The 27,039-nt window shown below is 44.5% G+C and overlaps 1 protein-coding gene across 2 annotated transcripts; it reads right to left on the minus strand.

The window, feature by feature from the left end:
- Positions 1–27,039, minus strand: pdss2 (prenyl (decaprenyl) diphosphate synthase, subunit 2). Of its 2 annotated transcripts, XM_076107612.1 has the most exons (8): positions 26,531–27,039; positions 20,290–20,424; positions 14,561–14,759; positions 9,116–9,190; positions 6,920–7,093; positions 5,875–6,006; positions 5,279–5,314; positions 1–3,272 (listed from the first exon to the last, which is right to left on the minus strand). In XM_076107612.1, the coding sequence occupies exons 1-8, from the start codon at positions 26,776–26,778 to the stop codon at positions 3,117–3,119; spliced, it is 1,155 nt and encodes a 384-aa protein (XP_075963727.1). In that variant the 5' UTR covers positions 26,779–27,039; the 3' UTR covers positions 1–3,116. The 2 variants fall into 2 exon arrangements, with proteins under 2 accessions (XP_075963727.1, XP_075963726.1); XM_076107611.1 differs by having other exon boundaries at positions 3,131–5,314.

Raw genomic sequence — 27,039 nt, forward strand, 5'->3', positions numbered from 1 at the left:
GACATGCAGCCCACCTTTGAAAAGTGTGCTTTATTAGAAAGTGGTACCATTTTGAGTTTATGATGAAAAGAAAAAAATATTTGAAAGGCTAAAATTTCAATGGCAAGATTACAATGATCTGTTTCCGCTTTGTAGCATTCCTGATAGTATAAAATCCACGGCCTTAGTAAGCCTGACTCCCCAGTAGAAAAGGAAAACTGGAATTTGTCCAAAATGGTGATAGTTACAGAATATCACCCCCCCCCCCAAACAATTCAGAGGTTCAAATTTCCCAAATTGTGTGCATATGTCCATTTTTTGTGTGTGTATACAATGAAGAAAAACTGGAATACGGCTTATTTTTTTCCCACTCAGGAATGTCACAGACACTCAGTTTGTAAAACGACAAATACATAAATATTGCAGTACTTTCATCAGTGGGCCATCATCACTCTCAATCATCGTGTTACCTCCTTCGGCGACAGTGACGCAACAAATATTTATTTAAATGAAAATCTTGGAGATTTTCAACAACACTGCATCCTTATGTCAAACTCAAAGGCTGACTGTCGTTCTGTCTCCAGCATCCACAGCTGTGTATGTGTGTGTAATGGAATCCGTGCTGACCGACTCTCCACTGGACCCTGCTGTAATTACACCACTCATCGTCTGGGCCTGGGCACACTGGGCCGCTGTTGCCCGCTTCATGTTTTGCATGTAAATTTATACTCTTGCCAACTCTTGCTTTCATGATACCCAAGACTCTCAAACTGGAAACTGTAAGCAAACACAGAGTCAGGTTTCTGCTGTGCAGGACACGGAGCGGACCAACCCCTCTCCTCCCTCGGCCGGCTCTTCATTTGGGCTTCGCAGGAGATATCAAAAAGATTAATGCTGGCAGTAGCAATGTCAGAGAAAAAAAAAAAGGCTACAATTTCTGTTCTACATTAAACATTTAGCTTGAAGAACTGCTTTCCACTTGAAGTTGAAAAAAACCAAAAAAAACTGTCCCATCAAATCTGCTTCTGCAGCGCCTGGTTGATTTCTGGGAGTGTCTACGCAACAGTTTCATTGCTTAGGCCAGACCTCACCATTTAAAAAAACAAAAGTTCTGTTTCGTAACTATATTTGTCATTCTGGCAGTGCCCCAGCCTCCTTCCTTGTTTGGTCCTTTTAACTTTCCATGTAACTTTCCTCATGTCTCCTCACGGCGAGGATAAATATTTCATGAAGAGCCGGAGGCTTTCCTTGGCACATGCTGTACCTCGCTTGTACCCAGGAAGCGGAAAACCAAAACAGCAGAGGAAGTGGACGGACAACCCAGCAACAGACACAAGTTTGTTTTCGGAATAGTTCACTCCACGTCTTCTTCAACCCATCATCTCCCCCTTCCCCCCTATTCCAACCCTCTGAATCTTCCTCATCCACTTTTCACCCTCGGTGTCAGTTCCTCCACCAGTGCTGCTTTACCTTATGTTTGTTTTTGTTTTTTTAATGTCGAGGTATTTGATCAGATCATTATGACTTACATGTAAACAAGTCTTGAGGGACAGGACTAAAATTTGCTTTCCATGGTGCAATTTGAATGCAACTGAAACTGCAGTTTTATTAAAGTTGTATTTGGGGAACCATCAAATGAACAAGACTAAGAGCCTTGGTTGAGTTGAATGCAAACACCGGCATGCTAACGTGCTCAAACTGACACGGCAAACATGCTGATGTTAAGTAGCTATATTGTTTTACCATGCTAACCACAAAGCACAGCTACATCAAAGTTAGTAGGATTCATCCTCTGGGGACTGTGAACGTCACATAGAAATGAATCCATGTAATGCAGTTGATATCTTTCAGTCTGGACCAAAGTGGTGGACCCTAGAGCCACATCGCTAGCATGGCTAAAAACCATAAATGTATCATCAGGAGGAGTTTCCTCATTTAGAGGAACAGTTTCATCTGGAACCTGCAACTAATTGCGATGTTACTGACAGATGGGCAGTTTCTATCTAGCTAGCATGTTCTGATGTGGTACCGACATGCGCTGCTGTTCTCTAGAGCGACCCAGAATCCTCTTTGTTAGCTCAGTCCTCGTCACCTGTGCTCAGTCCTTCAGGTGTGGCCTGGATGTGACAGACAGCTGCCAGCGGTGGCCTGGTTTCACACCTTGGCTGCTGCCCCCTTACACCCCCCACCTCCTCCTCTGCAGACAGCAGCCTGGGAAACCACAGGCCACCAGGCTGGCGCCAGCCTGTACGGCTTGGAGCAGGGCAGCCGGCCCAATCAATACCTCTGCATTTCCTGTCCATTTGCTCAGGTCTCTTCATTAATAATTACTGCTTGGCGGAGCTTCAATGCGCTCACTGGCTGGGCCAAGGGGAGAGACTGTGTGACCTTTCCCCGCCCCTGGGTCGACTTGGATCACATATACAGGAATGGGGGACGGACATAATAAGGCAACATAGATGACATTACTCCCGATTCATGCCATCCCCCCCGTGGAGCGAATATCACGCCAAACCCCCATTAGAAAAATACCATTTTTTTTGCAGCTGTGCTTATCAGCAGCAGCACATACCTGGTAGAACATGACTTTGGGACATTTTTACAACCGGATTGGAGCTGCTCTTTTCAGTTTGGCAAACACCCGCTACATCCAGCAGCTACCATCTGAGGTGTGCAGTAATGAGCGGGGTGAACCTGGGCGATTCTAAAAAATAAAGACGCGCTGCTTGGTGCATCATTTGTCGTTCGTGACCCATTTTCCAGATGAATGACAATTCTGCGAAACATGTTAAATTGCGTTCTGCCTGGAATGTGCCTCCGCTGATAAGCGAGGTGGTAATAAATCTGGCAGGTTTTTAAATGCAGCTTGGCGTGATATTTTTTTCTCCGCAGGGAAAGAGAGGTAGGGTATGTGTCGGAGTGCAACACAATGCACGACACGATGCTGAAGTAATGTGCTTTTATTCTTTTTAATGATGACCATTTATGGGTATAGCCGTTGCATTGCACACTGTCATCCACAGCAGAGGAGAGCAGTTTCTCCAGATGTGAGAAGTTGATTTGTTGAACTGTTCAGTGGTTCTTGACCTGTTGCCTCTGCAGACAAAGACACTGTGTGTGTGTGTGTGTGTCCAGGTTTAAAATTTGGTGATGGCGAAGGCGATGTTCTCCAAGGCGGATCGAGCCTCGGAGGAGGGGAAAGCCTGGATGGCCTCCAGAGCCCTGTTGCCATGGTAACAGCATAAGTCCACCGCTGAGCTCACGCCTTTCTCAGACTTCACTGACACCAAGAGCTGCCAGGGGGATGGAAAAAAACACACGTTAGCCTGTCACGTCGCTCCCGTCAACCACGACAAACCGGCGGGAGCCGCGGTGAAGTTGGCGCACACTTAAAGTAACTGGATCGTACGGAGGCAAAGAAGAGAAAAACAAAACAGAAATCACATTGTATAACACACATGTATGCTGCCCCCGGCACCACTGGAGGCAGCTTACTACATTTAACTACAAGGGAACTCATCGCTGAGAGTTATATTATAAGAACAATTGGAAGGCCATTTTTGACAGTGAGAAGGGAGATGTGCTGGATTTCATGTTACTTCTGTAGGTTCTACCCGGGCACCTCGCAGCCTCTCCGGTCCTTTTTTTAGTCTCCTAATCATGGCACCAGATCACAGGTTTTGCTACAATCTAGGTAATAAATTGCACTGAAGTGCAAAGCAGGGAAATTAAAATGTCCTGCTCACCCAACGATGTCAAGAGTTTGTGATGACTTTTTCTTTTTTTCCCCCAGTGTGACTGCCTACATTTGTGAGTGATTTGAATACCAATATGCTACTCCTAAATGTTGTATCTAGTTTAAAATAAAATCTCAAAAAGAGAACTTGATCATTTGGAGAAAGTCTGTGCGTTTGTACACAAGGCTTGGGACACACACACACACACACACGCACGCACGCACGCACGCACAGAATACATCAAGTCAGATCCGCCCCAACCAGCAGCTTAAGTATTCAGACTGAGTGATTTGGGCGTCTCCTCGAGTCTTACTGCTGGTGTGTTGGGACAACTTTTTGCTGGGGGCGTAATAACTCATGAATTTTGGAGGTGAAAATCCCCGTAGGCATTCCTTCTTTAAAAAAAAATAAATGTCAAACTCCGCATCACACTGGCTGCTTATTCAATTTAGAAAAGATTATTTTTCACCCACATTTTCCACCGTCTTATTTCTCAACTATGTTTGCTTCTGCATCACTAACTTGATGTTATCTTTTAGTGTTCCACATTCTCCTTTGTTCCATCTGGTGCATAAGCTCTAATCAATATTTAGAACAAGTCTTTTTCCTTTTTTTGTATCTTGATTAATTTCTTTTACACACAGACTTGTCATTATGCGTCAATGGGTTGAAGACTTCAGGTGTATCCTCCTCACTTCTTTCATTTAGTCACATTTTCTTGTATTATAAGTACAACAAATCTTGCTATTTAAAAAAATGATTAATTTTGAACCAATCTGGACACTCCTTTGATCCTTTAATCAATTTTTAAAAAAAGTCTGTTTTTGGGGTTGTTCTCTAATTGGGAATGAAAGAGAACGACTGAGAAACGGTATAAAATGGGAGTTTCTGTGAAGATTTATGGTTATTTATCAGAGTTAATTGGATGAAAGCACATGCTAAATCAATGTGAATGCCAGAAAAGTTCACAAAGTTCCTCTAATTACGCATTCCCATCTTTGTGCTGAATCAAAGCAAAGTTGGACGCCCGTGGGCTCAAGGTCTTTCTTTTTCCTCCCCCAAAAAAAAATCACATCCCTCCCCTCTGTCCTGCTCTCAGCTTTCCTCCTCGCTGTCCCCTCATCTCTCCTTCCCCTCAAACTTCTCCCCATGTCCCCTTTCTCGACAGGTCTGCTGAAGGAGATTCTCTCACAATGCCACTGTCTCAGAGCCTGAGTGTCTCCTCCGCAAATAGGCCTCGGTAACCGATCCTTGCTGCTCCGGTTTCAGTCGGGACCAGATAACCCCCGCGACACCACCGGACCCCTCCCCTGTAGCTTCGGTCTCTTCTTGCACCCCTGTCGGCCCTCCCTCGTCCCTCACACATTGACTTTGGGAGGCTCATGTCTCAACTTTGATATGGGTTACAGTGAGGAGACGTCCTGTTTCTCTCGGTCAGATGCCGCGCCAGTGAGCAAACGGGTGAACAAAACAATGAAAAACGGAGCTATCTTACTGGAAAATGCAACACGAAGGGTAACGCTGCATTGTGAATAGAGGAATACATGAACCAGGGGGCTTACCTTTGAGTAATCCAGCTGGTTTCTCAGTGTTGTTGCCTTGCAGAGAAAAGAGAGTAAGGTTGCCTTAACATTGTGATCAACTTTTTTTTTTTTTTTTTTTTTTTTTAAAGAGTTACAATTTGATGAAACTGAAGAACTTCAAACTTTTCAAGTCAAGAATTTCTGACAAAAAAACAACCTTAATTTAAACCTGTTGCTAGAGTGCGTCTCAAAAGCCCAATTAGTCATTCTCCTCGAGATGAAGTGTTTTAATGAACGGAGAAAAGTGTGAGTCGGATCAAACAAATAAACACAGGAATTAAGTCGACCATTCATTTGCTACAAACCCTCTAAAGCCTTAATATCACTATTTTCTACATTTAAAGGCCAAAGTGTGTTGATAATCCAGGTTGCTGGCATTGAGTAAACTCGGTGCAGCATGTTGGTGGCGGCACGCTCATAATTCAGCCATTCATTTTCAATTCTCACAGGTTATATCAGTAGAAAAAGTGTCAGACAATCTGAAGAGGAAAAGTCAGGAGATTGTTAAAGTAAGCAGGTGAATACGGACATCCACCCAACAGTTGTTGAGATGTTTCAGTCGGGACCATTCGTACCTGCTGCAGCTGCTGACGCCATCTCTCCTGGCCGACGAGCTGGCGGTGGAAAACCACCGGGGCGGCGCTGAAACTGAACGACGCCGGTTCTCCCGCGTCGCCCTTCATGAACGGCTGCAGGTCAGAGTTCAGCTGCGGAGGAGACAGAGACGCCAATCAGTTGGCCAATCAGACGACAGTCGGGCCGAGCTCATACTTTGTGACTTCCCGGGCGCCAATTAAACCAGCCCCAGCGGTGAGAGCGTGAACAGGTGAGCGTGCACTCTCTGACTCTCTGTTAATGAGCAGCGTGTTGAACAGCTAGCCTGATGAGGACGGCTGTCCTTAGAAGAACTCGCTGCAGTTACGTCCCGTGCTGAGATTCCTTGTAGCCACTGACGCCTGCAGACAGGCAGCTGCAGGGAGCCACAGCAGGAGAGGACGTACGAACCACAGCACTGAGACGGGGACTCTTACCAGTGACCTTTAGGCTGGCATCAATGAGATACCGCCTCTGAACCTTGAGCGATGTCAGAGCATCTCCATTATCTGCTGCACATTAAACATGTGTATGTTTGTCACCTAAATGTGAATCACTGTCAAAAACTGCTCCATCTACAAAAGAATAATTACATTCCAACAAAGCTGTCAGTCCCCCCGCCCACATATTTCTTGTATGAAAATCAGCTACGATGTGAAGAGGCTCATCGAAAGACATACAAATGTTGTTAAACTAAAATAAGGCCACGTTAGAAGAGGGAAATGTTGAGATGCGGCTGCCTCCTGGAGAACCGTGGGACTAGCAGCCAATCAGCGGCCTGTTTGAGGCAGAGTTACGGTATTCCTTGAATTTGATTTAACTTGATCTCAGTCACAAAGAGTACGGTGGTCAGGAGGGACAACAACCAGATTAAAGCCACAGAAACTTTGTTTTTATGGCCTTTAAACAAAGCTGTGATTACCCCAAAAAGTAGCGCACTGTTGTGGAAGTTGACCTTTATTGATTTGTCCTCCGCAGACAAACTTCCCTGGTATTTGCTGTGCGGGACAATCACATTGGACTTACCTTGTGTCCCAGTGATACGTGCTTGCCGTACTTGAAGGCCAATCTCTGTGACCGCTTGTCGTGTTTGGCGAGCTCCATCGCAGCTTGACAGCTCTTAGCCAGCAGTGCCCCGTGCGACAGGAAGGCGCGCTCCTCCCACGCCGCCACGTCGACGCAGTCAGTGGGACTGTCCTCCTGCAGGGCGAACAGAGAAAGAGACGCTGCGCGTCTTGAGCTCGCACTGCACAGAGCACACTAGCAGCGATTCAACATCAGATAATGCCCTGGACAATAATGATGATACCCTTAACTTAATATTTTGTTGCACAACCTTTTGAGGCAATCACTGCAATCAAGCGATTTCTGTAACTCTCAATGAGAGTCCAGAATGCCTTGGTAGTCTTGAGATGTCATTGTACCCTGCACAGATTCAAGACACCCTGTGCCAGATGCAGCAAAGCAGCCCCAGAACACAACCGAGCCTCCTCCATGTTTCAAAGTAGGTACAGTGTTCTTTTCTCTGTATGCTTCATGTCTGTGAACATAGAGCTGATGAGCCAAAAAAGCTCCAGTTTTGTCTCATCTGTCCAAAGGACATTCTCCCAGAAGCTTTGTGGATTCTGGAGCGAAATGTGCTGCCCAGTGTCAGAGAGCTTGGTCTCAGTCGCAGGTCATGGGTCCTCCAACAGGATAATGACCCAAAACACAGCTAAAAACACCCGAGAATGGCTAAGAGCAAAACATTGGACTATTCTGAAGTGGCCTTCTATGAGCCCTAATCTAAATCCTAATGAACATCTGTGCAAGGAGCTGAAACATGCAGTCTGGAGAAGGCACACTTCAAACCTGAGACAGCTGGAGCAGTTTGCTCACGAAGAGTGGGCCAATATACCTGTTGACAGGTGCAGAAGTCTCATTGAGAGTTACAGAAATCGCCTCAAAAGGTTGTGCAACAAAATATTAAGTTAAGGGTACCATCATTATTGTCCAGGCCATTTTCATTAGTTTGTTTTTTTTAAATTATTCTGTTGAACCACAATTCAAAAGCAATATCTGTTTTTCATTAGTTAATTTTCAGTACATTTTTATTTATTATTACTTTTGTCAGTTTCAAGTTATTTCAGTGACCATTGTGGGTTTTTCTTTCTTTAACGGAAGGGTACCAACAATTTTGTCCACGTGTGTACATATGAAAGACTTGATAATAGAGAAAAAGTAAATCCTCAAGCGTTTTCTTGAGCAAACGTACGACAGAAGAGGTCAGAATTGAAACTTTGTTTGAGGGACACGGTGAACGGTTGAAAAATGAACTGGCAGTAAATTACAGCAGAACCAAAGCAGCAGTCAAATAAAAGGAAACTGGTAACTGACAGCACTGTGGTCAGTTCTAGAAAGACTCATTAATTAATGTTTACATCCGTGTTCATCCAAAATGTCATCACTTCATCATTTTATCCCGTTAGACATTTGTGTGAAATTGTCATAGCCCAAAATGTGTATCGTGAGCTCACGGCGACCTTCGACCACCAAATTCGAATAAGTTCATCCTGAAGTATAAGTGGACGTTTGTGCCAGAATTGAAAAAATTAGCTCAATGCGATGCCGAGATATTGCGTTTACGAGAATGGATGAACAACCCAGAAAACAGTCCGTCTCTGGCCACGGCTGTCTCCGGGGCGGATGTATGAAAAGGCTGTAGTTTCTAGCAAATGTTACTAAAACCCAAGTCAATTCTACATTTGGGGACTATTTTCAGTGGCGGATTAATCCACATGTGGTGCTCTTAGTGAGTATTTCAGGCAGCAGGATGGGATATGTGCAACAGTGTGGCTCACTGCTGTGTTTTTTGAAAGCTTTTGGACAACAATGGCAACAAAGACTTTGGACAGAGGACACTTGTTAGTGGGATGGATTTGGTCTTTTCATGGGAGGTTTTGGAGCACAATAGCAACAACATTAAATATCAGCTTTTTTCTTTAAGTTATTCTTGATCTACATTTGTGTGGTTGGAACGTTTTGTAACGTCGTCTGTTTGTAGGTTAAGTGCTTTGAAGTACCTTTAAGTATGAAACGTGCTGTACAAATGAATATGCCTGGCCTTTATTTTTAGTCTTAAGCCACTCATGTTGGCTCACTGTCTTTGACCCCAGGACATTTTAAAAAGGGACAATTTCAAATTCCAATGGTGTAGTCTGCCATGCAGAACAGATGCTTTACCTCAGCATTACTGTTATTCTCACTGTAGATTCCTTGAACCACATCACCGATGGCACTCGAGATCAGTTCAACAACCTGTCAAACAGATTAAAAACACATTTGGGTTAAAATCTCAATCTTAAAGCATTATCAGAACATCCAACTATAGTACATTTACACAACATCCTCTTATCTGTAAGACAGAGCTAAATAATGGGATCGATCTGCTCAACAGTCAACATGTCCATCAACAGTCCAGTTGATTGGTCCTTGGACTCGGGCACTGAACCGATAACCTTCTCCCTCGTTATAAATCACTCTGGCTAACAGCCTCGATTAAACTCCTCAAATGTAGATGTGAATGAGGTCGATCACAACAGACACGCTGCTCGGTTCATCAGTGACATTTCTAGTTTAAAAAAACAACACAATTTCCCCCGATTGAAGTGCGGGCTATCAGCGCTCTCATCTGAACAGCTGGTTTGGTGAAGAAATCGGAGGTGAGACGAGGGGTTGGAAACCAGGTGAACTGCCGCGAACTCCACCGCTCATTATCGGGCCGTATAGTGGAGCTCCTGTTGATCCAGGCTCCACTTCAGTCATTAGACTCTGTATTTATAGAGAAGTCCTGTCGATGGAGACGGATCAGGTGTCTGTCCGGTCCGAGGGGCTGAAACGGAGCTAAAAAGCCAGATGGCGAGACCGAATGAGACCCTGTCCAGAGAGCAGAGGGGTTAACGAGGTTTAGGAGCGATGATCTGACTCTTTGCTCTCCTTTTGTTTCTCCTCATTGCAGATTTGTTTTATTAATTATGTTGACACTTAAAGAGCATCTAGACATTGGTGGTTTTCTGCAGAAGAGGCACAGAGAGATGGAAGCAAAAAATGAAAAAGAACCACTTCTTCCATCGCCAGACTCTTTCCAGGACAAGTCAATCCATATAATGCACAAGGAAGAAACATGCTGCTTTTGGGGAAACTGACATGAGATAATACATAACTTCATACCTTACAAAATACATTTATAAAAGGGCAACGACTAAAAAATGAGATAAAAATGTAGGTCTGGACAATTAGTTTAAGACTGCAGTTGCTCATTTCCTCTTACAGGGGGCATGCATGACTACATTTTCGCTCACGGAAACACAGCGGGCCCCTTATCAACCACCAGAGGAGAAAAGCTGCATCTTTTCAAATGATTCCTCAAAGTCTGGCTCTAGGGAATGGGTGAAGCCGATCCCTCCCGTCCTCCATTCACAGCCACAGTGTGTGGACAGAGGAGCGGAGGCCGTGCCCGTACGGTCCAGATGAATGGGGTTACATTTAGAGCTCCTTCAGCTCGTCCCAGACATCCTCGGTTCATCAGAAAAGTCTGGTGACGCTGGCCCGCTCCGTCAGCCTCGCAGTGCCCTTTGGGTAACCCAATCCTCCGGGGGAAAATATTGAGGAAACCCGAGCTTTTGCCCACAGACCTGGAAGGACAATGTGCCTACAGTATTACCAGATGTGGTGTCTCTGCCTGCCTTGGGAAGTGGGGGCCGGCGGGGGTCTTTTTTTGGAAGGTATCAGATAAGCTCTCCCACTGCCTCCCCCTTACTCCATTCCCAAATCCAGCCAGATCGTGTTTTGCCGACAGGTCTGCGAGGGTGGGGTGGTGGGGGGCAGGGGGGGGAAGAAACCGGAGCACCACGGTGCGATTACTTTACAGTTTATACAAGTAGCGGCATAGGTTTCCTCTCAAGGCCACGACACATGATCTCCATCGCTCTCACTGACTTAAAAAAAAAAAGCTGGTTTATGAGAAAACTTGGAAAGCGGCAAGAACTACTCATCGGCCATCCTGTGTATGGAAACAATGTGGGGCAATGACCACACACGAGCTGCAAGGAAAGATGGCCAGACAATCCGTTTAGAAGACTCCAACTCTGCGCACTTTGGAAGCTGGTCCGAGTTATAAATATCAGACAATTAGCAGAAACTTTTTTTTCTTCACGAGTAGCTGAACCAGGGTGGATGTAGTGTTTAAAAGAGCACTCCATGAATTTCACACATGGAATTCAGTTTACTCATCACGATGAGGACTAGTCAGCCTTTATGACGATCTGCCGCCCTTTAAAAAAAAACGTTTTTGCAGAAAAATAACCCTGATGATGTAACCGTTTTATTTTTTACGAACTGGGGTTGCTGGGCTTGAAATGAGTGGGCTTTTAGGAGACAGGGGCGGGTCTTGTGATGAATGATTTCCAGCTGCATCATGGGAAATGTAGTGTTTTTTGGAGCTTGACCCATACTAAAGACAAGAAGTCAGTATACCTCGGCCTCGTCTGTTTTGATTCATTCTAAAAAAATAAAAAATAAAAACTGTAACTCATAACGTGATGGCTCCCATCAGAGTGTAATCTTTATTACCACGATAGCTACAGCCTGTAATACTTCATCTTGATTGATTGGGCCAGTAATAGAGAGTTAGTCTTCTCAATTTATGGAGACAGACACAGAATATGGATGATGTCGTGTGAATCTTTTTAAGACCCCAATTTCCAAGAAGTTTCTCGAGGTAAAGCTACAGATGAATCGTGGACAAAAGTCAACATGAACTCCCAAAAAGGAAGGGTTTGAGTGACCTAACTTCCCATTCCTGTCACTATAGCTTGGTATGATTTTATTCCTGTTTGCAGTTATCTAATCCCCCTTCTCCTTGTTCATAAAGCAGCGAAGAACAGCTTTCACAAAAACTCAGCCAAATACGAGCATCAGGGCATACTGTGGGTTTGCCCTCCGCTCATTTTGTTTTGCTAACCTTTTCAAACACGAGTATCTGCCGGCTATCGGATGTCCGTCTCCTTATTACTCTTAAAAAAAATAAATAACATCCACTTTGGTGGGGACGTTTCCTGTGGCTGCTTCAGATTACAGTCGCACTCCCACAAACAGCACTGCAGGTTTGTTTGTACTAATCATTTCAGGCACCGTCTGTGTGGTGTTTTGGTGCAAGTTGAGTTTTGAAACGGCATCGCTCTCACCTAGACAATGAACTGCACCACAAAGGGACGGATCGCTCCCCAACTTCAATTCAACCAGTTGCAGACATGCTTGCTGTGAATGACCGCTTAGCATGATTAAATCCTCATTAGCTCAAGTCATCAGCAGATCTGCCATCATTTTCATTCCCAGCGTCGTTTCTTCTCCATCCTTTCAGGGAAACAACAGCATCGACTCCATTACTGTAATTTGCTGCACAGCCACAGATTGACAATTATTGGTCATAGCACTGTAGCGCCGACAAATCCCAATGAAAGCTAATTAGCACTGTAACGGAAACGCCACACCTTTGAAATGATCTTTAATTTACGAAAAGGAAATGTTGATTGCTTGTAACTCCTGCTATGCTCCCCACACGAGCAGCACCGTGGATGTCGCTTACATCACATTCTGGGAGGGCGTCTCTTTGCTGCCACAGAGCAGGACATAAACCCAGCCCAGTTGAGTGCCGAATACGAAGCTGCAGGGAAGGCGATAAGGGCCGGCGGGGCTGACGGCACAATTGGGAGAGAGAGAGACGGTTATTTTGATCCGCTCGGGAAAACCGCATTCTGACAGAGCAGCGTGGTGACAGTATCTGTCAGCGAGGGGTTACCAGGCCGCGCAGCAGATATGATCTGTGGTGCACTTACGAGACCACCACCACACACGTGCCTTCAAAACTGAAAACTCAATAAGCAGGATTCTGTGCATGTCTATGGTGTCTCCTCAACCACATTGAGGTTGACAATACCATACTTGACAATACCATACGCTGTTGTCAAGGCCGGTGTCTGAAAAGGTGTTTTTTCACAAAGATAAGACCTCACGGTACCACCTACGCCATTAGTTCCCAAATTCTCCGACCCTTGCCAAGCAACGCCTACTGAAGTTGTTGCCCGGAAACACATGTTTGGTTGCAGGCAGCTTGACTGATCGTTTTCAGAGATCTAAAGAGAATAAGACGATGTTCGTACTAGCCGATTTCTTGTTGGGAGCAATGTTATTTTGTTAGGTTTTGCTTTCACCGATCAGTAGCGAGTGCCCGCTGATGCGTCAGTTGACACGGAAGTTGCAGTTGCTAGTTTTTTTTTTTTTTCGTAAGCAAACAAAAAAGTTCTGTTTAAATTCTGTGTTACTCACATTGAGTCTATCATTTAAGGTTTGAGCCCTGTTTCATGCTTCTTGCGATCAGCACAATGCGAACGTCTCGTCAGCAGACCTCTGTTGCCTCGCTCTGTTGTGGGAGACTAGTCAACTTTTTGAAAGCTGAGTGACACCTGTGATTGACAGCTGCTCTGAGTCAATCATTTTGACGCAGTCTGTGTGACCAAGTCTTGAAAAGGTGCGCGGCCCGATGCTCAGAACCCCACCGCACAGTCGCCCAGGCGGTGATTGTGCGAAATTTGCCGTCCGCACCACGACGACCAAGCTGACCGCGAGGAGCACAAAACAAGTTTAACAGACGCGTTTGCAACGCCGATGGTGCATTGCTTGGTTTGATGGCTCTTAACCGCTGCCGACTGTTGATTGCATTAAATGTGCATCACACAAGCCACGATTCAAACAAACCTGGCACCCAACTCTAAAAACATCACTCCGTCGCGCCATTAGTGGTCAAAAACTCCACAGGGTACCTTCAACGTTTCTCCCTTTGTACAGCTGTGTCGGGCTCATCCACACTCATCTAGCTAGCTAGCAATGTAGGAAAATTACGTCCCCTTTCTTACTCCCATCTACTGAACTCTGATTGGTCAATTGTTTCTCTAACTGGCAGAAACAGCCATCGGTTGGAGGTCAATCTCACCCACGCTAGATGCCATTTTTCTCTTGTTATTTCTCATGAATGCAGCTAGGCTAGCTTTCTTTGAAGGAAAGATTGATTATTATTATCTCCCATTATTAATTTGGCCAACTAAACTCTTATTGGTCAATACTCTAACTAAAAGAAACAGCAGGACAACACCAGACTTATTTGAGCTACTGAATGAATTTGATGTGCGGTGGGAGGTTATTCAGAGGTCTTGAACCATGCTAATCCTGCTGATCATCTCGCAGCCCCTGAGATTTATCTTGCAGCCGCCAGGTTGGGAATCACCGCGGCTTTGCCGTTTGAGTGAAAAAGGACATCACACTGATGTATGCTCAGCACCAGAGATTTAGACAAAATAAAAACACGGAGGTATTGCAGATGGGTTGATGAGGACGTTTGCACTGCGGGTACTCTTTGTGAAAATACCTCTCAAAAACCGAGAATATCCCATAAATACCATGATCCGTGGGAACTCTGCAATATATAATCGTTGCGGGCGTGAGTTTGGACGTGGTCGAGAAAAGTAGGGATCAGGGCCGACACCTTACAGCTCCACATATTGGACAGCCGGGAGTTTTGTCAGGTCAGATATCCCACAGGGCTACAGTTTGTTTTACCGACAGACCGGGTACCTTAGTGTTATTCAGTTGGGCAAGTCCGGTACAAGCGTTTGCCAGCAGGAAGTCGCCGCTCAGCACAGCCATCTTATTCCCAAACTCCATGTCCTTCAGCGGGCCGTCTGAGTCCGTCCACTCCTTCAGATCGACTATCCCACGATGCACCAGGAACGCCGTGTGGATCAACTCAGTGATTTCTGCCAAATTCCGCTGGCTATGGAACAGAAAAAAAGAAAAGAATTGCATTTTAAAATCACAGCTTTTTTTTTTTTTTCTCAACACCTTTTAAGGGAGGCGTTCCGGAGGCTTGACGGTTAGAGAGCTTTTTGACAGAAACCTTTTCATTGTCTATACCGGTGAAATATGCAGGTTGGAAAACTCATTGGCAGCATCACGTACAGGTGTGCTGACCACAAAGGAATGAATCGGAGACAAAGGATTCGAGAGTTTCATTTCATCCCTTTAGGAAAAGGGGAAACATCTATTTAGTCAATAAAATGCAATATTCACATTGTGGAGTCTTTTTTTTTTTTTTTGACTTAAATATGCAACACAGCTCCTCAAGGATCATCACAGTTCGTCCAACTGCTATCTGAAACATTAACTGAGTAGACAATTTAAAAGAATAAATTAATGTGCATCTTTAAAAAGAAAGAAAAAAAGAAGAGATTTCTCAACAGCTACAATTTAATTTAAAAACCTTTCAAGTCAAAATCAGCGTACTCGAGGGCATAAACCAGCACATATGTCAGATGTCTTGCCGCACAGCGCGTCGGGAGAGGGTTGTGTTAAAAAAAGAAATTAAAACTCATCATTAGCAAATAACAGCCATTCTTGATTATGAGAGAGAAGACATAAAAGTGGTCTTTGAACAGAGCCTTTCAGAGCAGCCTTAGGGAGGATATAATCAAATGTTGATTCAGCCATTGGTGGGGGATAATTAGGCCCCTCTCCATATGGAAGGAGCTCGCCACGCTGCGACAGGAGGGATCCATCCAGACAGGGTTGGGTGCGCTGATAGCCACTTACGACCTTCTTTCAGCCGCTGTGAGAACCTGATGAGCCAGTCGTCTGCCTTGCGCTCCAACCGCTTCCTATATACACACACACACACACACACACACACACACACACTCTCTCGTCTTGTAGCCAGGTAATTGCCGTGTTCGACGTCGGCGTGGAAAAGATGTGATTAAAATTCAATAATGTCATCCGTTTCGCCTCTCAATCACATCCATTGTCTGGTTGGTTTCGCAGCTCGCTGACGCAGAGCAACAACACGGTCACCCCGAATGAGAGTTAATAAAGTTCAGGGTTTGAAAGAAGAGGAAATTAATGGATTGGCGGCCGCGTGTTTCTCGAGTCGCCTCGGAGTGATGACTACGCTCGGCGGGTTTTAAGAAGAGGAGAGCTCGTTGTTACGGCAAGAGGAAGGCGATAAAGAGCGGTGGCTGATTTCGGGTGACAGGACTAACGTTTTAAATGTACCAAAAGTCGAGGTCAGCCTTCTGACCGTTTACTTGGTTGTTTAACTTGAAAACAAAAAAAGAATTAATACTCTGTGATGAATCTGCCATCTGCTCGTGCTTTTGGCTCCACTTCAACACTCCATTGTGATGATCTCAAGGTGGAAAACACGGTTACGTGACTTCGACTAAACTGACTAACAAGCACAGACCACTTGTTGCAGATGGCCCTATAAAGCAATCAGGAACTGATGCCGACTGTGGTCTCAATTCTACATCAATATTCTACAATGAAATTAAACAATTAAAGAGCACTCCTTCCATTTAGCGTCACGCTCCTAAAATATTGTAGAAGTCACAGTGGGTCGAAAACAATGCAGAGATATCGTCTTTTTTATTCCACGCATTGTTCTTCCTTGTCAGAACCTGGCGCCTACATTTCCCATGATGCAAAGCGCCCGCCAAAAGTTTGGCTTGAGATTTGGGTGTGCCACTAGTAGCGGCTAATGTAGCCTTGAGTCGCTAGCCTCAAGCAGAGATAAGCAGCGGGCTACAGAGGTCTAGTACACTAGATTGTTTTCATTTACAAACTTGTAGTCTTCGGGCCCTAACGCTGACTCAAGTGACATCACGCGAGGCAATTTATCAGACTTAATACAGCTCCCTCTGGAGCAGCAAGAGGCCTAGTACAACTTTTTTTTTTCACGTATGCAATAGTGAAGTTCCTCTGAAATTTATGATTATAAAGTTTTCTCTTTTGAATGAATGGCCCAAACAACTTTTATTTATCATCTTTATTTCAGAAAAGCAGTGGATCCAACTCTCTATCCTCTGCGATATCTATAGACTATATTGTAATATAGTACATTTTATGGAAAAAGCCACCGAGAAATTATTTATGGTTAAAAGAACCAGATGGGGGTGCCTGGTTTGGCAAATTTACCAAATGATAAATCAGGGTCCTTCAACATAATGATGCAAAAATCCTAAAAATAATATTGCCATAAAGCCGTCCTAATCATTCATTTGAAACATTTTAAAAATGGCTTAATACACCCAAAGATATTAAAAGGGATAGCTGTGGTGGCATAAATAGTATGGTAAAATCTGCCACGGGGGACAATCTAATATAGTCTTGCAGCCTACATATTGTCACATCTCCAAACTCTAATTCATCGGGTGAATGGAGAGATCAGAAATCTATTTGTTTGATTCAATGGCCACTTTCCCATGATCATGTGTAAGACATGTGTGAGACCCTAACATGAACGAGCAGGTATAAGGAAACACAACCCTTGGAATTACTTTGAATTTTTGATCTTAAAGTATCAGCCACCAAAAACCCAAATCAGTTGAACCCCGGTGTATCCGCATCCCAAAGCTGTGCTTCCAATCTAGCACTCCTGATCGGTAACAGTGGAGCTTGGGGAGGAAAAAAGGGGGACAAGGGGGCCGGTGTATAAATAGCTTTGGTGCCCAGTTGCATAGCAACCGATGCCATCTTGCCGAGGTGCAACGCCCCTCACCACGCCCCTTGTCCTGACTGCTCCGTTCCATTTTCCTCCCTCCGCAGTCTGCCTTCGCCATCAAACGCAGCCTAGCGGATGTGAGTGCGTCCCCCTGTGTGATTTAAAGAGGCAGCCTGTCCATCAGACCGGCTGTGTGATGTGTTCGCTGGCACGGCTTTCATTTGTCACAAGAAATTAAGAGGTGTGGTGGGTAATAGTTGCACTATCTGTGAGAGTGTGTGTTATCTATCTATCCATCTATAGATCCGTCCGTCCATCCATCCATCCATCCTTCCATCTATCTATCATGGTGGTGCTTTTATGAATCATCAGTGTCAGGCAGTAGAGTGGGAAATGTTTTACAAATGCTGCCTGTCAGGAGGGAGGAGACCATCCCCCGGAGGTTTCAATCACCCCCCCCAAACCCGCCCCAGCCCAACTCCCTCCATTCTTCCATCTCTTCCATCAGAGGTGCTAATGAGCCCAGGGAGAGGTGGGGGAGAGAAAGAGAGAGCAAGATAGTGCAAATGAGGTGATCAAGACATGCTCTGTGTGTGTGTGTGTGTGTGTGTGTGTGTGTGTGTGTGTGTGGTCTATCCATCACACATGAGTGAGGGAATGCTGCATGTTGGATTCAGTGATCCAGAGTCACAGCGATGCGAGCGCCCGGTTTTGACATGAGGCGAGTTTGTAAGAACTCCTCCTGTAGAGAGACACGACCTGGCGACGCAGTCTCGGCCTCACGGCCGTGAAAGAGGCCGGACTTCAAGCGCTTCTGCGGCGCCCGGGGTTATTCCAATTAGTTCTAATATTAGGATGTTTCTGCACGGACACGGCTCCGCAGCACACGTGTGCCTTGTGCCAGCTAGCAGTAAGAAAGAGGCCTTTCAGGCACCCAGTGCACAGCCACGCCAAACACAGCAGTCACTTCTGGAAACCGCTTGGCACACATCCCCGTTCTGAGTTGCGTGGTTGTAGCCAATGTTTGTGAAAAAGCAAGGTAGGCCCTTGGGGTGCTACCTGAAGCATTTTAACAGCAGCACATTAATACCACTGTTAACACTTCACCTTTGATTATGTATAAATAAAACAATATATGTTGCGGTTCCAGACAGATCACTAAGCAATGTCCTTTCATTTATGTGAAGACAACACTAGAGTCTACAGCGCTCCCTGTTCAGAACCAAGAAGTTGATCATCAATAGTTTTTTCGAAGTTTGCAATTTAGTGAAGCATGTTACATGCAAACTGGCGCAAAACACAAAGCGCGGTCGAGGCTGATGGGAATGTCATTAGGTTTGTAAAAAAACTAACGACATTCCCATGACATTTTGTAAAAAATAAAATAAAAATCAAAGTGGAATTTGGACATGATGGTGGTGTTAAAAGCAAAGTCAGGGGATCACCAAAGTTCAGAATGTTACAAAACAAAACAAAAATTGTCAACCTGTGGTGGTCGTAGAGAAAAGTCATCCCTGCCGTCGTCATTAGGATTCATCCTCTGAGGAACATGAATGTCTGTACATTTTTGTTTTGTTTATTACATTTTTTCTAGTAGATGTAAAGCCATTTCATTGGATAAGTGAAAATTGTGACCTAGTGTTGGCGCTAGATGAAATGTCCGTAGAATTGATCATCTGGGGACCATGAGTGTCAAATTTTACGGCAATCCGTCTAATAGTTGATGAGATTCTTCCATCTCAACCAAAATGGGGGCCGTTAGAAAGAATACAGGTTTAAGACACTTTTCGGACGCGGAGGTTGCCCCCTAATACAGATCCAATAAGGATAACACTTTAAGGCCGATATATTAATGTGTATGCAACTATTAGACAATATGAATACAAAGCAGAAACTGAAAGAACTTTTTGAAATGTTTTCTTTTCCAATTAGCTACAATCTAAATACAACAAATCATTTAAAAAAACATCCCATCTTGTAGCTGTGGTTATATCGCCCTCACATTCCATCATATTCGCAAGACGATGCAGTGCTTCATTTACAGGAATTGATATGGACGATAACCACAGAGGACAAGGTAGACACCGGGATTTTATTTCACTATTTATCCTCCTGCAGCCATGTAACAGGGACGAAAGCGGCATCGCCTTTCTCGCTCTGCTTGCCATGCACATTTATGGCTCTACAACGCAATGCAACACATGTTTACTGCCCACTGTTTTCTCCAAAGCAGCACATACAGTACAATGAGAATTGGAATTTTTCTGCTAGCGTGTGGTTACTGATAGAAAACAACAGCTGCGGACTTGAATTACCAGCATGAAAACTAGCTGTGGTACGGCACGGCACGGCCATAATGCCTAAGCCGTGAGTAACGTTGGTGGACACCATTTAGCATTTGAGAAACATTTTCAAGGGCTTAATATTCTGATACAATGTTTTGTTTTTTTATGCAATCGCAAACGATTACATTTTTTCTACAATTGGCCAGGCTTTAGAGAATTTCGTGCATGGGAGGAAGATTGATCAGTGCATCCTGCTGATGTTGATACTTGCACCAGCTTAGAGCTGTGAAGTCAAACATGCAGGAGTGTTCAGGGAGGGTGGCAGATGTCAGGAAGTGTGAGAAACATCAACAAACCAAAAAGCAAAGCCAGAAGAACAGCTTACTGGAAAGTCGATGGATCTAATTTTCGATTGGCAAAGCTGCAGCGCACACATGGAACCCGTGGTCCTTAACTCGCCGTCTTGTGCCTCAAACCAATGTAAAAGAAACAGTGTTACCGTCGGTAACTTCAGGTTATTGTACCTAGGGTAGATGCCGCTGACCATGTCCTGAAGCAGGAGGTCGGAGGCCGCGTGGTTCGGCCCCGCCGCCTTCGACAACAGCAGCACGATCAGTCCCCTCGTCTGGAGGTTGCTCCTGCTGTCGTAGACGTAGCCCCTGCAAAGAAGTAGCATCCGTAGATTGAAGTACAAACATCAAAAACATGTCATTTAACTCAACTGTATACTTTAAGGAATAAGCATCCACCATGAGCTCTGGAGGAAAAACGTTTTCCTCGTAGTCCTCGACAACGACTCAGAAACCGAATGCAAAGTTCGTCACCGCATTTACAGAACACAACGCAGTGTGTAGTCCAATCTCTCCAAGCAGCAAAGGACTTTAAAAGAAAGGGAGCAACACGTAGCATTCAAGTTTCCAACATCTTTCCCGACACCCTGCTGCCATCTGTTGTGAAGAGCCCGGTTCCAGTTCCACCTGCTCCCACTGCCCCGTTTTAATGAGCAATGTTTAAGAGCCGGGAACAGCTTGGACACATTCAGCTACGTGGTTTAAATAGAAGGGAATTAACGTCGGCTAACACATTACACCTGAAGTACGGCTCTCTTTCTCCTTTGTGCTAAAAAATGCAATTCAAAGCAGGTACTCGTGTGTGCAACGTAAAGGCTGCTAATCACCACGTGGGTTCTAATAGTGTGTCACAAATAATTATGCGAATGAATTACTACTTGAGAGCGGTGAGGCTGAACCAAAACGGTAAAGTTAACAAGTGACAACACCAAAAACAACGAGTTAAAAGATGGTGAAATGCTACATGGAGTCGAGAGAAGCCGCATAGTCGGCCGATAATCCTCTGTGGGTTTGCCACTATGAACAATTCCTTTGAGCTATTTGAGCCATTGTTAGCAGAAGAATATTGATTACAGCAGCTTTAATATGTATACATGTTCTTATGATATTTGAAAAGGAACAAAGCAACCAAAACACTGTTGCGACTTGATGACACAATGCAAACTGTACTAAATGTTAAAAGGACTGTTGAGCTGAATTTATTGTGCGTGGAAGATGACAAATACGGGAAGATAATTGATCAGTCTTGCTGTAGGATTGTATAAGTCTCTTGGGTTTGAAGTGTGTGTGTGTGTGTGTGTGTGTGGGGGGGGGGGGCACACACAGAAACACACCCATGAAGACGCACACGGAGCAGATTAAATATCTTTTAGTCTCTCTGGGGAGCGGTTAGACAGAGCACCTCTAATCCCGTCCCTATGGGAGCCCCTTGTGCCATGAATCACGCTCTCGTTAAGGGCTCTGAGGGAGACAGGCGGCCACGCCCCCACCTCCGCTCGATGCCCAGACACCGGCCCTCACCCCCCCCCCCCCCCCCCCCACCCATACACACTCTCTGACCCACTCCTGCACCACATGGGGGAGGTGGAGGAACCCAAGGCAGAGAGTGGATGCGAGAGATAAAGCGTGACGAGAGGGAGGGGAACCGGAGAGAGATGGAGGGAAGAGAGGCCAGACAGAAATGAGAATGCCAGAAAACATGACAGGAAATAAAAAAAACACACACACCAGTGATTCAGTGTTCTGGTGCTGAAGGGGAGAAAAAAAATACCCTGAAGCTTTGTTCCTTTTTATATTATGATACAGCTGACATCATGCATGGCCATCTTAAATCACTGATTTATTTATGGTCAATCTAAATTTTTGCTCAATGGGAAAGCATGCAGAAACATCGCCCGCTGAAGAGAAGCGGCTCTCCTCGTGGAGAGTCCGGTTTAGCCAGTGGCCTGGCGGTGGCAGATGATTAATATTTATGTCACTATCCACACCAGCACACATCAATCAATCACAACCGCCCTCCCGCAAAGGGGTGGGGCAAGGATGGTGTGGGAGAACGAGAGACAGAAAGGGCTTCAGAGCGGAGAGAGAGAGAGAGAAATGGGCTGCTGTCTTTTTAAAAAGGTTTGTGAACAGGTCACCACGCCTTCTGATCCGCAACTGCAGCACAGGAACTTTAGTGCAGGGGCCGGAAGTAATGCATGCAAATGTATGACCTCGTGTGTGTGTGTGGTGGCGTATTAATCCTCTGTCTGCCTCTTAAGTATTGAAAGAAGAATGAATGTGCCCAATACGCCTGCACTGTTCTTTGAGGACAGATTTTAAGCAATGCGTTCGTCTCTACTGTGCATTGCAGATACCTTTATACACTGTCATGATGCGTTTATTCCTGTCTCCAGGACTTGATTCTCATGACTCCAAAGCACCTGGAGTCCAGCAGGTGGTTCTTCTTCTATGGTGAAGGAATGTGCCTCCTGCCTTGAAAACACTTCGCAAAGGCCCTGATAACAAGGAGTTGGTTTTAAAAGGCTCTGGAAACACATTTAGCGAAAGGAAATGATCCAACGCATAGTTTTCTTCAAACGATGTTGGTTGTTTCACTTCGGAGATTTATGGACTTACGCTTTTCTCCGCGCTCTTCTCACTGGTAATGAAGTGGGCGGGGCCTAGCCAGAAAAGGAGCGATGTCCCCTCCATGCACCAATCAGGATTTAGCAACGTCATAGCAGTAAGGGGGCGTTTGCGTCTGTTAAGCAGATACAGTGATTTATTTTTTTAATGGTAAACTAATATTTTCAAAAAGTTGTCCTGTGGAGTTTTCTTGTATTCAACTTTTGTTTATATTCTGTCTTACTCACCAAAATGCATTGTGTGTATTATCTTATTATAATATCTTAATACCTGCACGCTTTACGACCATGTTTGCTTGCTAGCAGTCTTTCCATTGCTTTTCTCGGCACATTACCTTCCGTCAGTCAATGAAATAACTTCCTGCATGTGCACAAGCAACAACAGCAGAACTTCTAATATTCATGATTAATCAACAATTTAAAGCTAATGTTGTAGATGTAAAATCAAAAATGTTGATGGTGAAGCAAGAGAGCACACTGTTTTTGTAAAGACGTGTCGAGGCTGACGATTGGCAACAATTTACCTGTGACATCTTGACGGAGCTCAGTGTCCCCGCGGCAAATATTCCTCAACTTGGTCTGGCATCGATGAAAGAAAACCAAAGCCATTCATACGTCTCAAGACTGGAGGGCATCTTTGATTTCAGCATTCATTCATTCATGTCCACGAAGTGGCCGAAATAATCAGGTTAGTTAGGCTCCATTCAAAACTAATCGTAATGGGCACAGTATTGATCGAGGTATCAAAGATCGAGATCGCAGAGGGAAACGGTGAGAAAAGAAACCGCTGGAAGGAAACACTAGTGGAAGTCGAACTCTCAAGGACTGTCCTTAAAGCAAGTTCAGTTTCTCCTCCTGGGCCCGCGGTCCCCGTCGCTGTAACTCCAGACTTTGGGGCAAAGTTAGCTGAGCTGCAGTTTTTTGAGAATGAAAGGAAAGGGAACACCGAAACCCAACTCCACGAGGGTCTGCCTGTCTGCTATTGTGGATATTTTTATCCGCCGCGCGTCTGAGGCGGAGACACAGTAGGAAATACGAACCAGCCAACCCAAGCTGACAGTGAGGAGTCAGACTGTCAAGAGCTATGCTAAGCCCCCCCCCTGCTACAACACCCAAATGGATTGTCATATCAGATTTAGGTGTATAGGTTATTACACCCTTGGGCTCCTGTTTCCAACACACCCGTCTGGATGAAGTTTGAGGACTCTCTCTTCTCGCTCTCTTCCCTCGGTGCTCAGACTTCCTTGATTTCTTTGATAAAAACATGAGAGCTGCAGGCTACTCCCATCCTAAAGCGATTGGATGATATTTAGAAGATTGGGACCTGTTCCAGCTCCTCCTCCGTCGACACACGATTGTGGCTTTGCAGTTACATCACAAATCAGCTCAAATATCGCTTAATACTGGATAGAAAAACATATAGATGGCATGGCCATGAGTCTGTTTAGGAACATTTAATCTTAGTGGATTTATACTGAAAAAAAGCGGTGACTGGGAGACAGTGAACGGTCTTATTTTTCCCTTGAATGCAGGCGATATAAGACGTAGAGTACTTCCCTTAATAACGCTCCCCTTATTTGAAACGAGTGCTCAGCGAATGTTCTCTTGCAGTGTCAGCACCAGGCTATTGGCCCCACGCTCCTCGTTAGGAAGGATTTAGTCTGATTGACATCTGCTTCACTTTGCTTCTGTCTAGATGAAGTTGTTCATTGCTACTGAAGTTTGAGTGTTTTGTGATACTTTATACTTCACCACATTTCAGAGGGAAATATTGGATTATTATCACTACATGTATTTGGCAGCTGAACTTACTAGTTAGGCCTACTTTTCAGAATAAAATGTTACATTAAAAAGCAAATTAAATTATTTCTTCTTCTTCTTTCCTCTCCCATTAATCATCTCACGATCCCTCAGGTTTCTCCTGTGGCCCTCGGTTGGGAGCCTCTGGACTTTAGTCGATAACTGTACATATGAAATAGTTCAAACTAGCTACCTCTCCACCAGCTACAACACTTACAATATATCCACTACTTTTAGTTGTGATACGTTGGGTACATTGTACAGCCAATACTTCTGTGCTTGAATAACCTTAAGTAGTATTTTGAATACACTTGTAACAAGAATGTTTTGACATTGTTGTATTGTTGCTTTTGGTACTTCAGTAATAGACCGGACTACTTCTTGCCCATGCACATATACTGTACACATCCGCCAGCGGTTCACACTGTTCTACTGATCAACAGGTGGCTGTTAACAGGCAGAAGAAGACTTCAGGCTAGTTAACATTAGAATATTGATGCTATTGAATCACACTAGAAAGTCAATATGAAAGCATCTGAAGTTAACTGAAGGTTACTTTGTCTATGAATGAATGAATGAATGGTAAGAAGGGAAACAAACATTTTTCATTTCTTTAATTAAACTCACTAAAACCTAAACTCCATTATATTCCAGATGCTGTCTGAGAGAGCTTTGACGAATAGGGCTGGGCAGTAACTCAGTATGATCATTTATTATATTTCAAAATGATCAGATCGTGATGAAATCCTGTGATGAGATATCGTGATACACAATCACGTTGTCTAAATTGACAATAACGAGCACAAGCTAACTCAAAATTTCTCAGAAAATCTGGCTATTTTGCACTAAAGTTCTAAATGATACGCGTAAACACTCAGCACTTCTCATTCGTCAATTACTAACTCACACACGAGTATACGAAACCGTGCGGTTATTTCATATAGACTGTATATTTATTGAATTACCAGAAAACATGCTGTATCGTGAGATTGTCATCGGGGTGTTAAAGTGACCTAATTTGTGAGAGAAGACTTTGGTCATATTGCTCGGCCCCGGTTATGAAACGATGAAGGCTGTTTTGATATGAATTCCTAGGAGCACGGCTCCAACGGTGAAGTTTGGTCATTCTTGTTAGACGTTTACAACAACAGCAGCGTGTGAGTGATATGCATGAGTGAAACATGTCAGGATACGAGCTGCTGTGTCTGATGAAGACCAACGCGCTTTCTAACTTGATCTTAACCGCGGTAACACCACGGTGCGTTTATCACAAACAATAATACACGCAACGCGCCGTCTGAAAGCTACCATCGGATACACCAACCTCTGACTGGGGTTGTTGCTTGACTAAGAGAAAGAAATATTGATTTATTGATTACAAACAATTGTTGTTTCCCCACATGTCTATAGAATTATGAAAGGGGATACTATGAATACAGCTGCAGTTGGGGTCAAGTGTGTTTGTTTGTGTGTAAGCCACAACATAAATATCAACCCACAATGACAGGGCTATGGAAAAAATGTTTTTATTCTTCTCATTAAACAGTGGCTACACAGTGATTTGAGTGTACACGTCAGTGCAACATTTTCAGAAGTGAAAACGATGATTACATGAGCGGGCACAAGTTAGAGTGAGCTCCAGTAATAATGGAACACCACTCTGACCTGTGACACAATGTCATACGTGCCGTTTGTTTTGGTTATCCTCATCTTGTTCAGTGGTACTGTTAATACGCATTAACTGAGATCAAAGATTAAAGTATATTTTATTAAGACTCTCGGTTGATTGATTCAAAATTGATTGATTCAAACAATAATCTTCTATTTAAAAAAAAGCAATTAACTATCTTTGAAACTTTCCTAACAGACGAGAGTCCTGTTATTCCCCCAGATGTGTGAATGTAGTTTGGTGTTTACTCCACGGGGTAAAACAGCCCCGAGCCGGAGCTGGGAATACACCAGCGCCGTTTCAGTTTCAGCAGTGTTACCTTGCAGTGTTGAGCAAAGGGTGTCGAGTCCCGATCAGCTTCCTGACGTACATGGCAACATTGCTGAGTTCATCGCTGAGCAGGCAGCGGAGACTCATGAAGGAGGTCGGATATCCGACGATCTTCTCTGCGTCGGAGACCACTTTACTCCAGTCCGAAGGTCCGGAGCTGGCCAGCACACTCTGCGTCCTCAGTCCTCGGCTGGACAAAGCCTTGCAGGACAGTCGTGACCATGTGGCCGGAAACATTTTCTCTCTTGACTGTAATCTTTTTTTTTTGTAGTTTGTAGACAGGTTGCAGGTTGATTACAGTGCCATTCAGGTGCCCGCCACCATCTTAAAGTTGTATCTCCAGATTCAAACCGCTAGCGGTGTGACATGTTCTTAAACAATACCGCGTTAGTGTCGCTTATTAAAACGTAAAATCCGCTATCATAACAGAACTAACCCACTGTCACGGTGGGAACAGTTAGCTGTTTCACAACACAAGACCTGTCGGTTACTGCGCGC

The sequence above is a fragment of the Anarhichas minor genome, unplaced genomic scaffold, assembly GCF_050575085.1.
Source record: "Anarhichas minor isolate MPS153535 unplaced genomic scaffold, ASM5057508v1 ptg000040l, whole genome shotgun sequence".
NCBI lineage: Eukaryota > Metazoa > Chordata > Actinopteri > Perciformes > Anarhichadidae > Anarhichas > Anarhichas minor.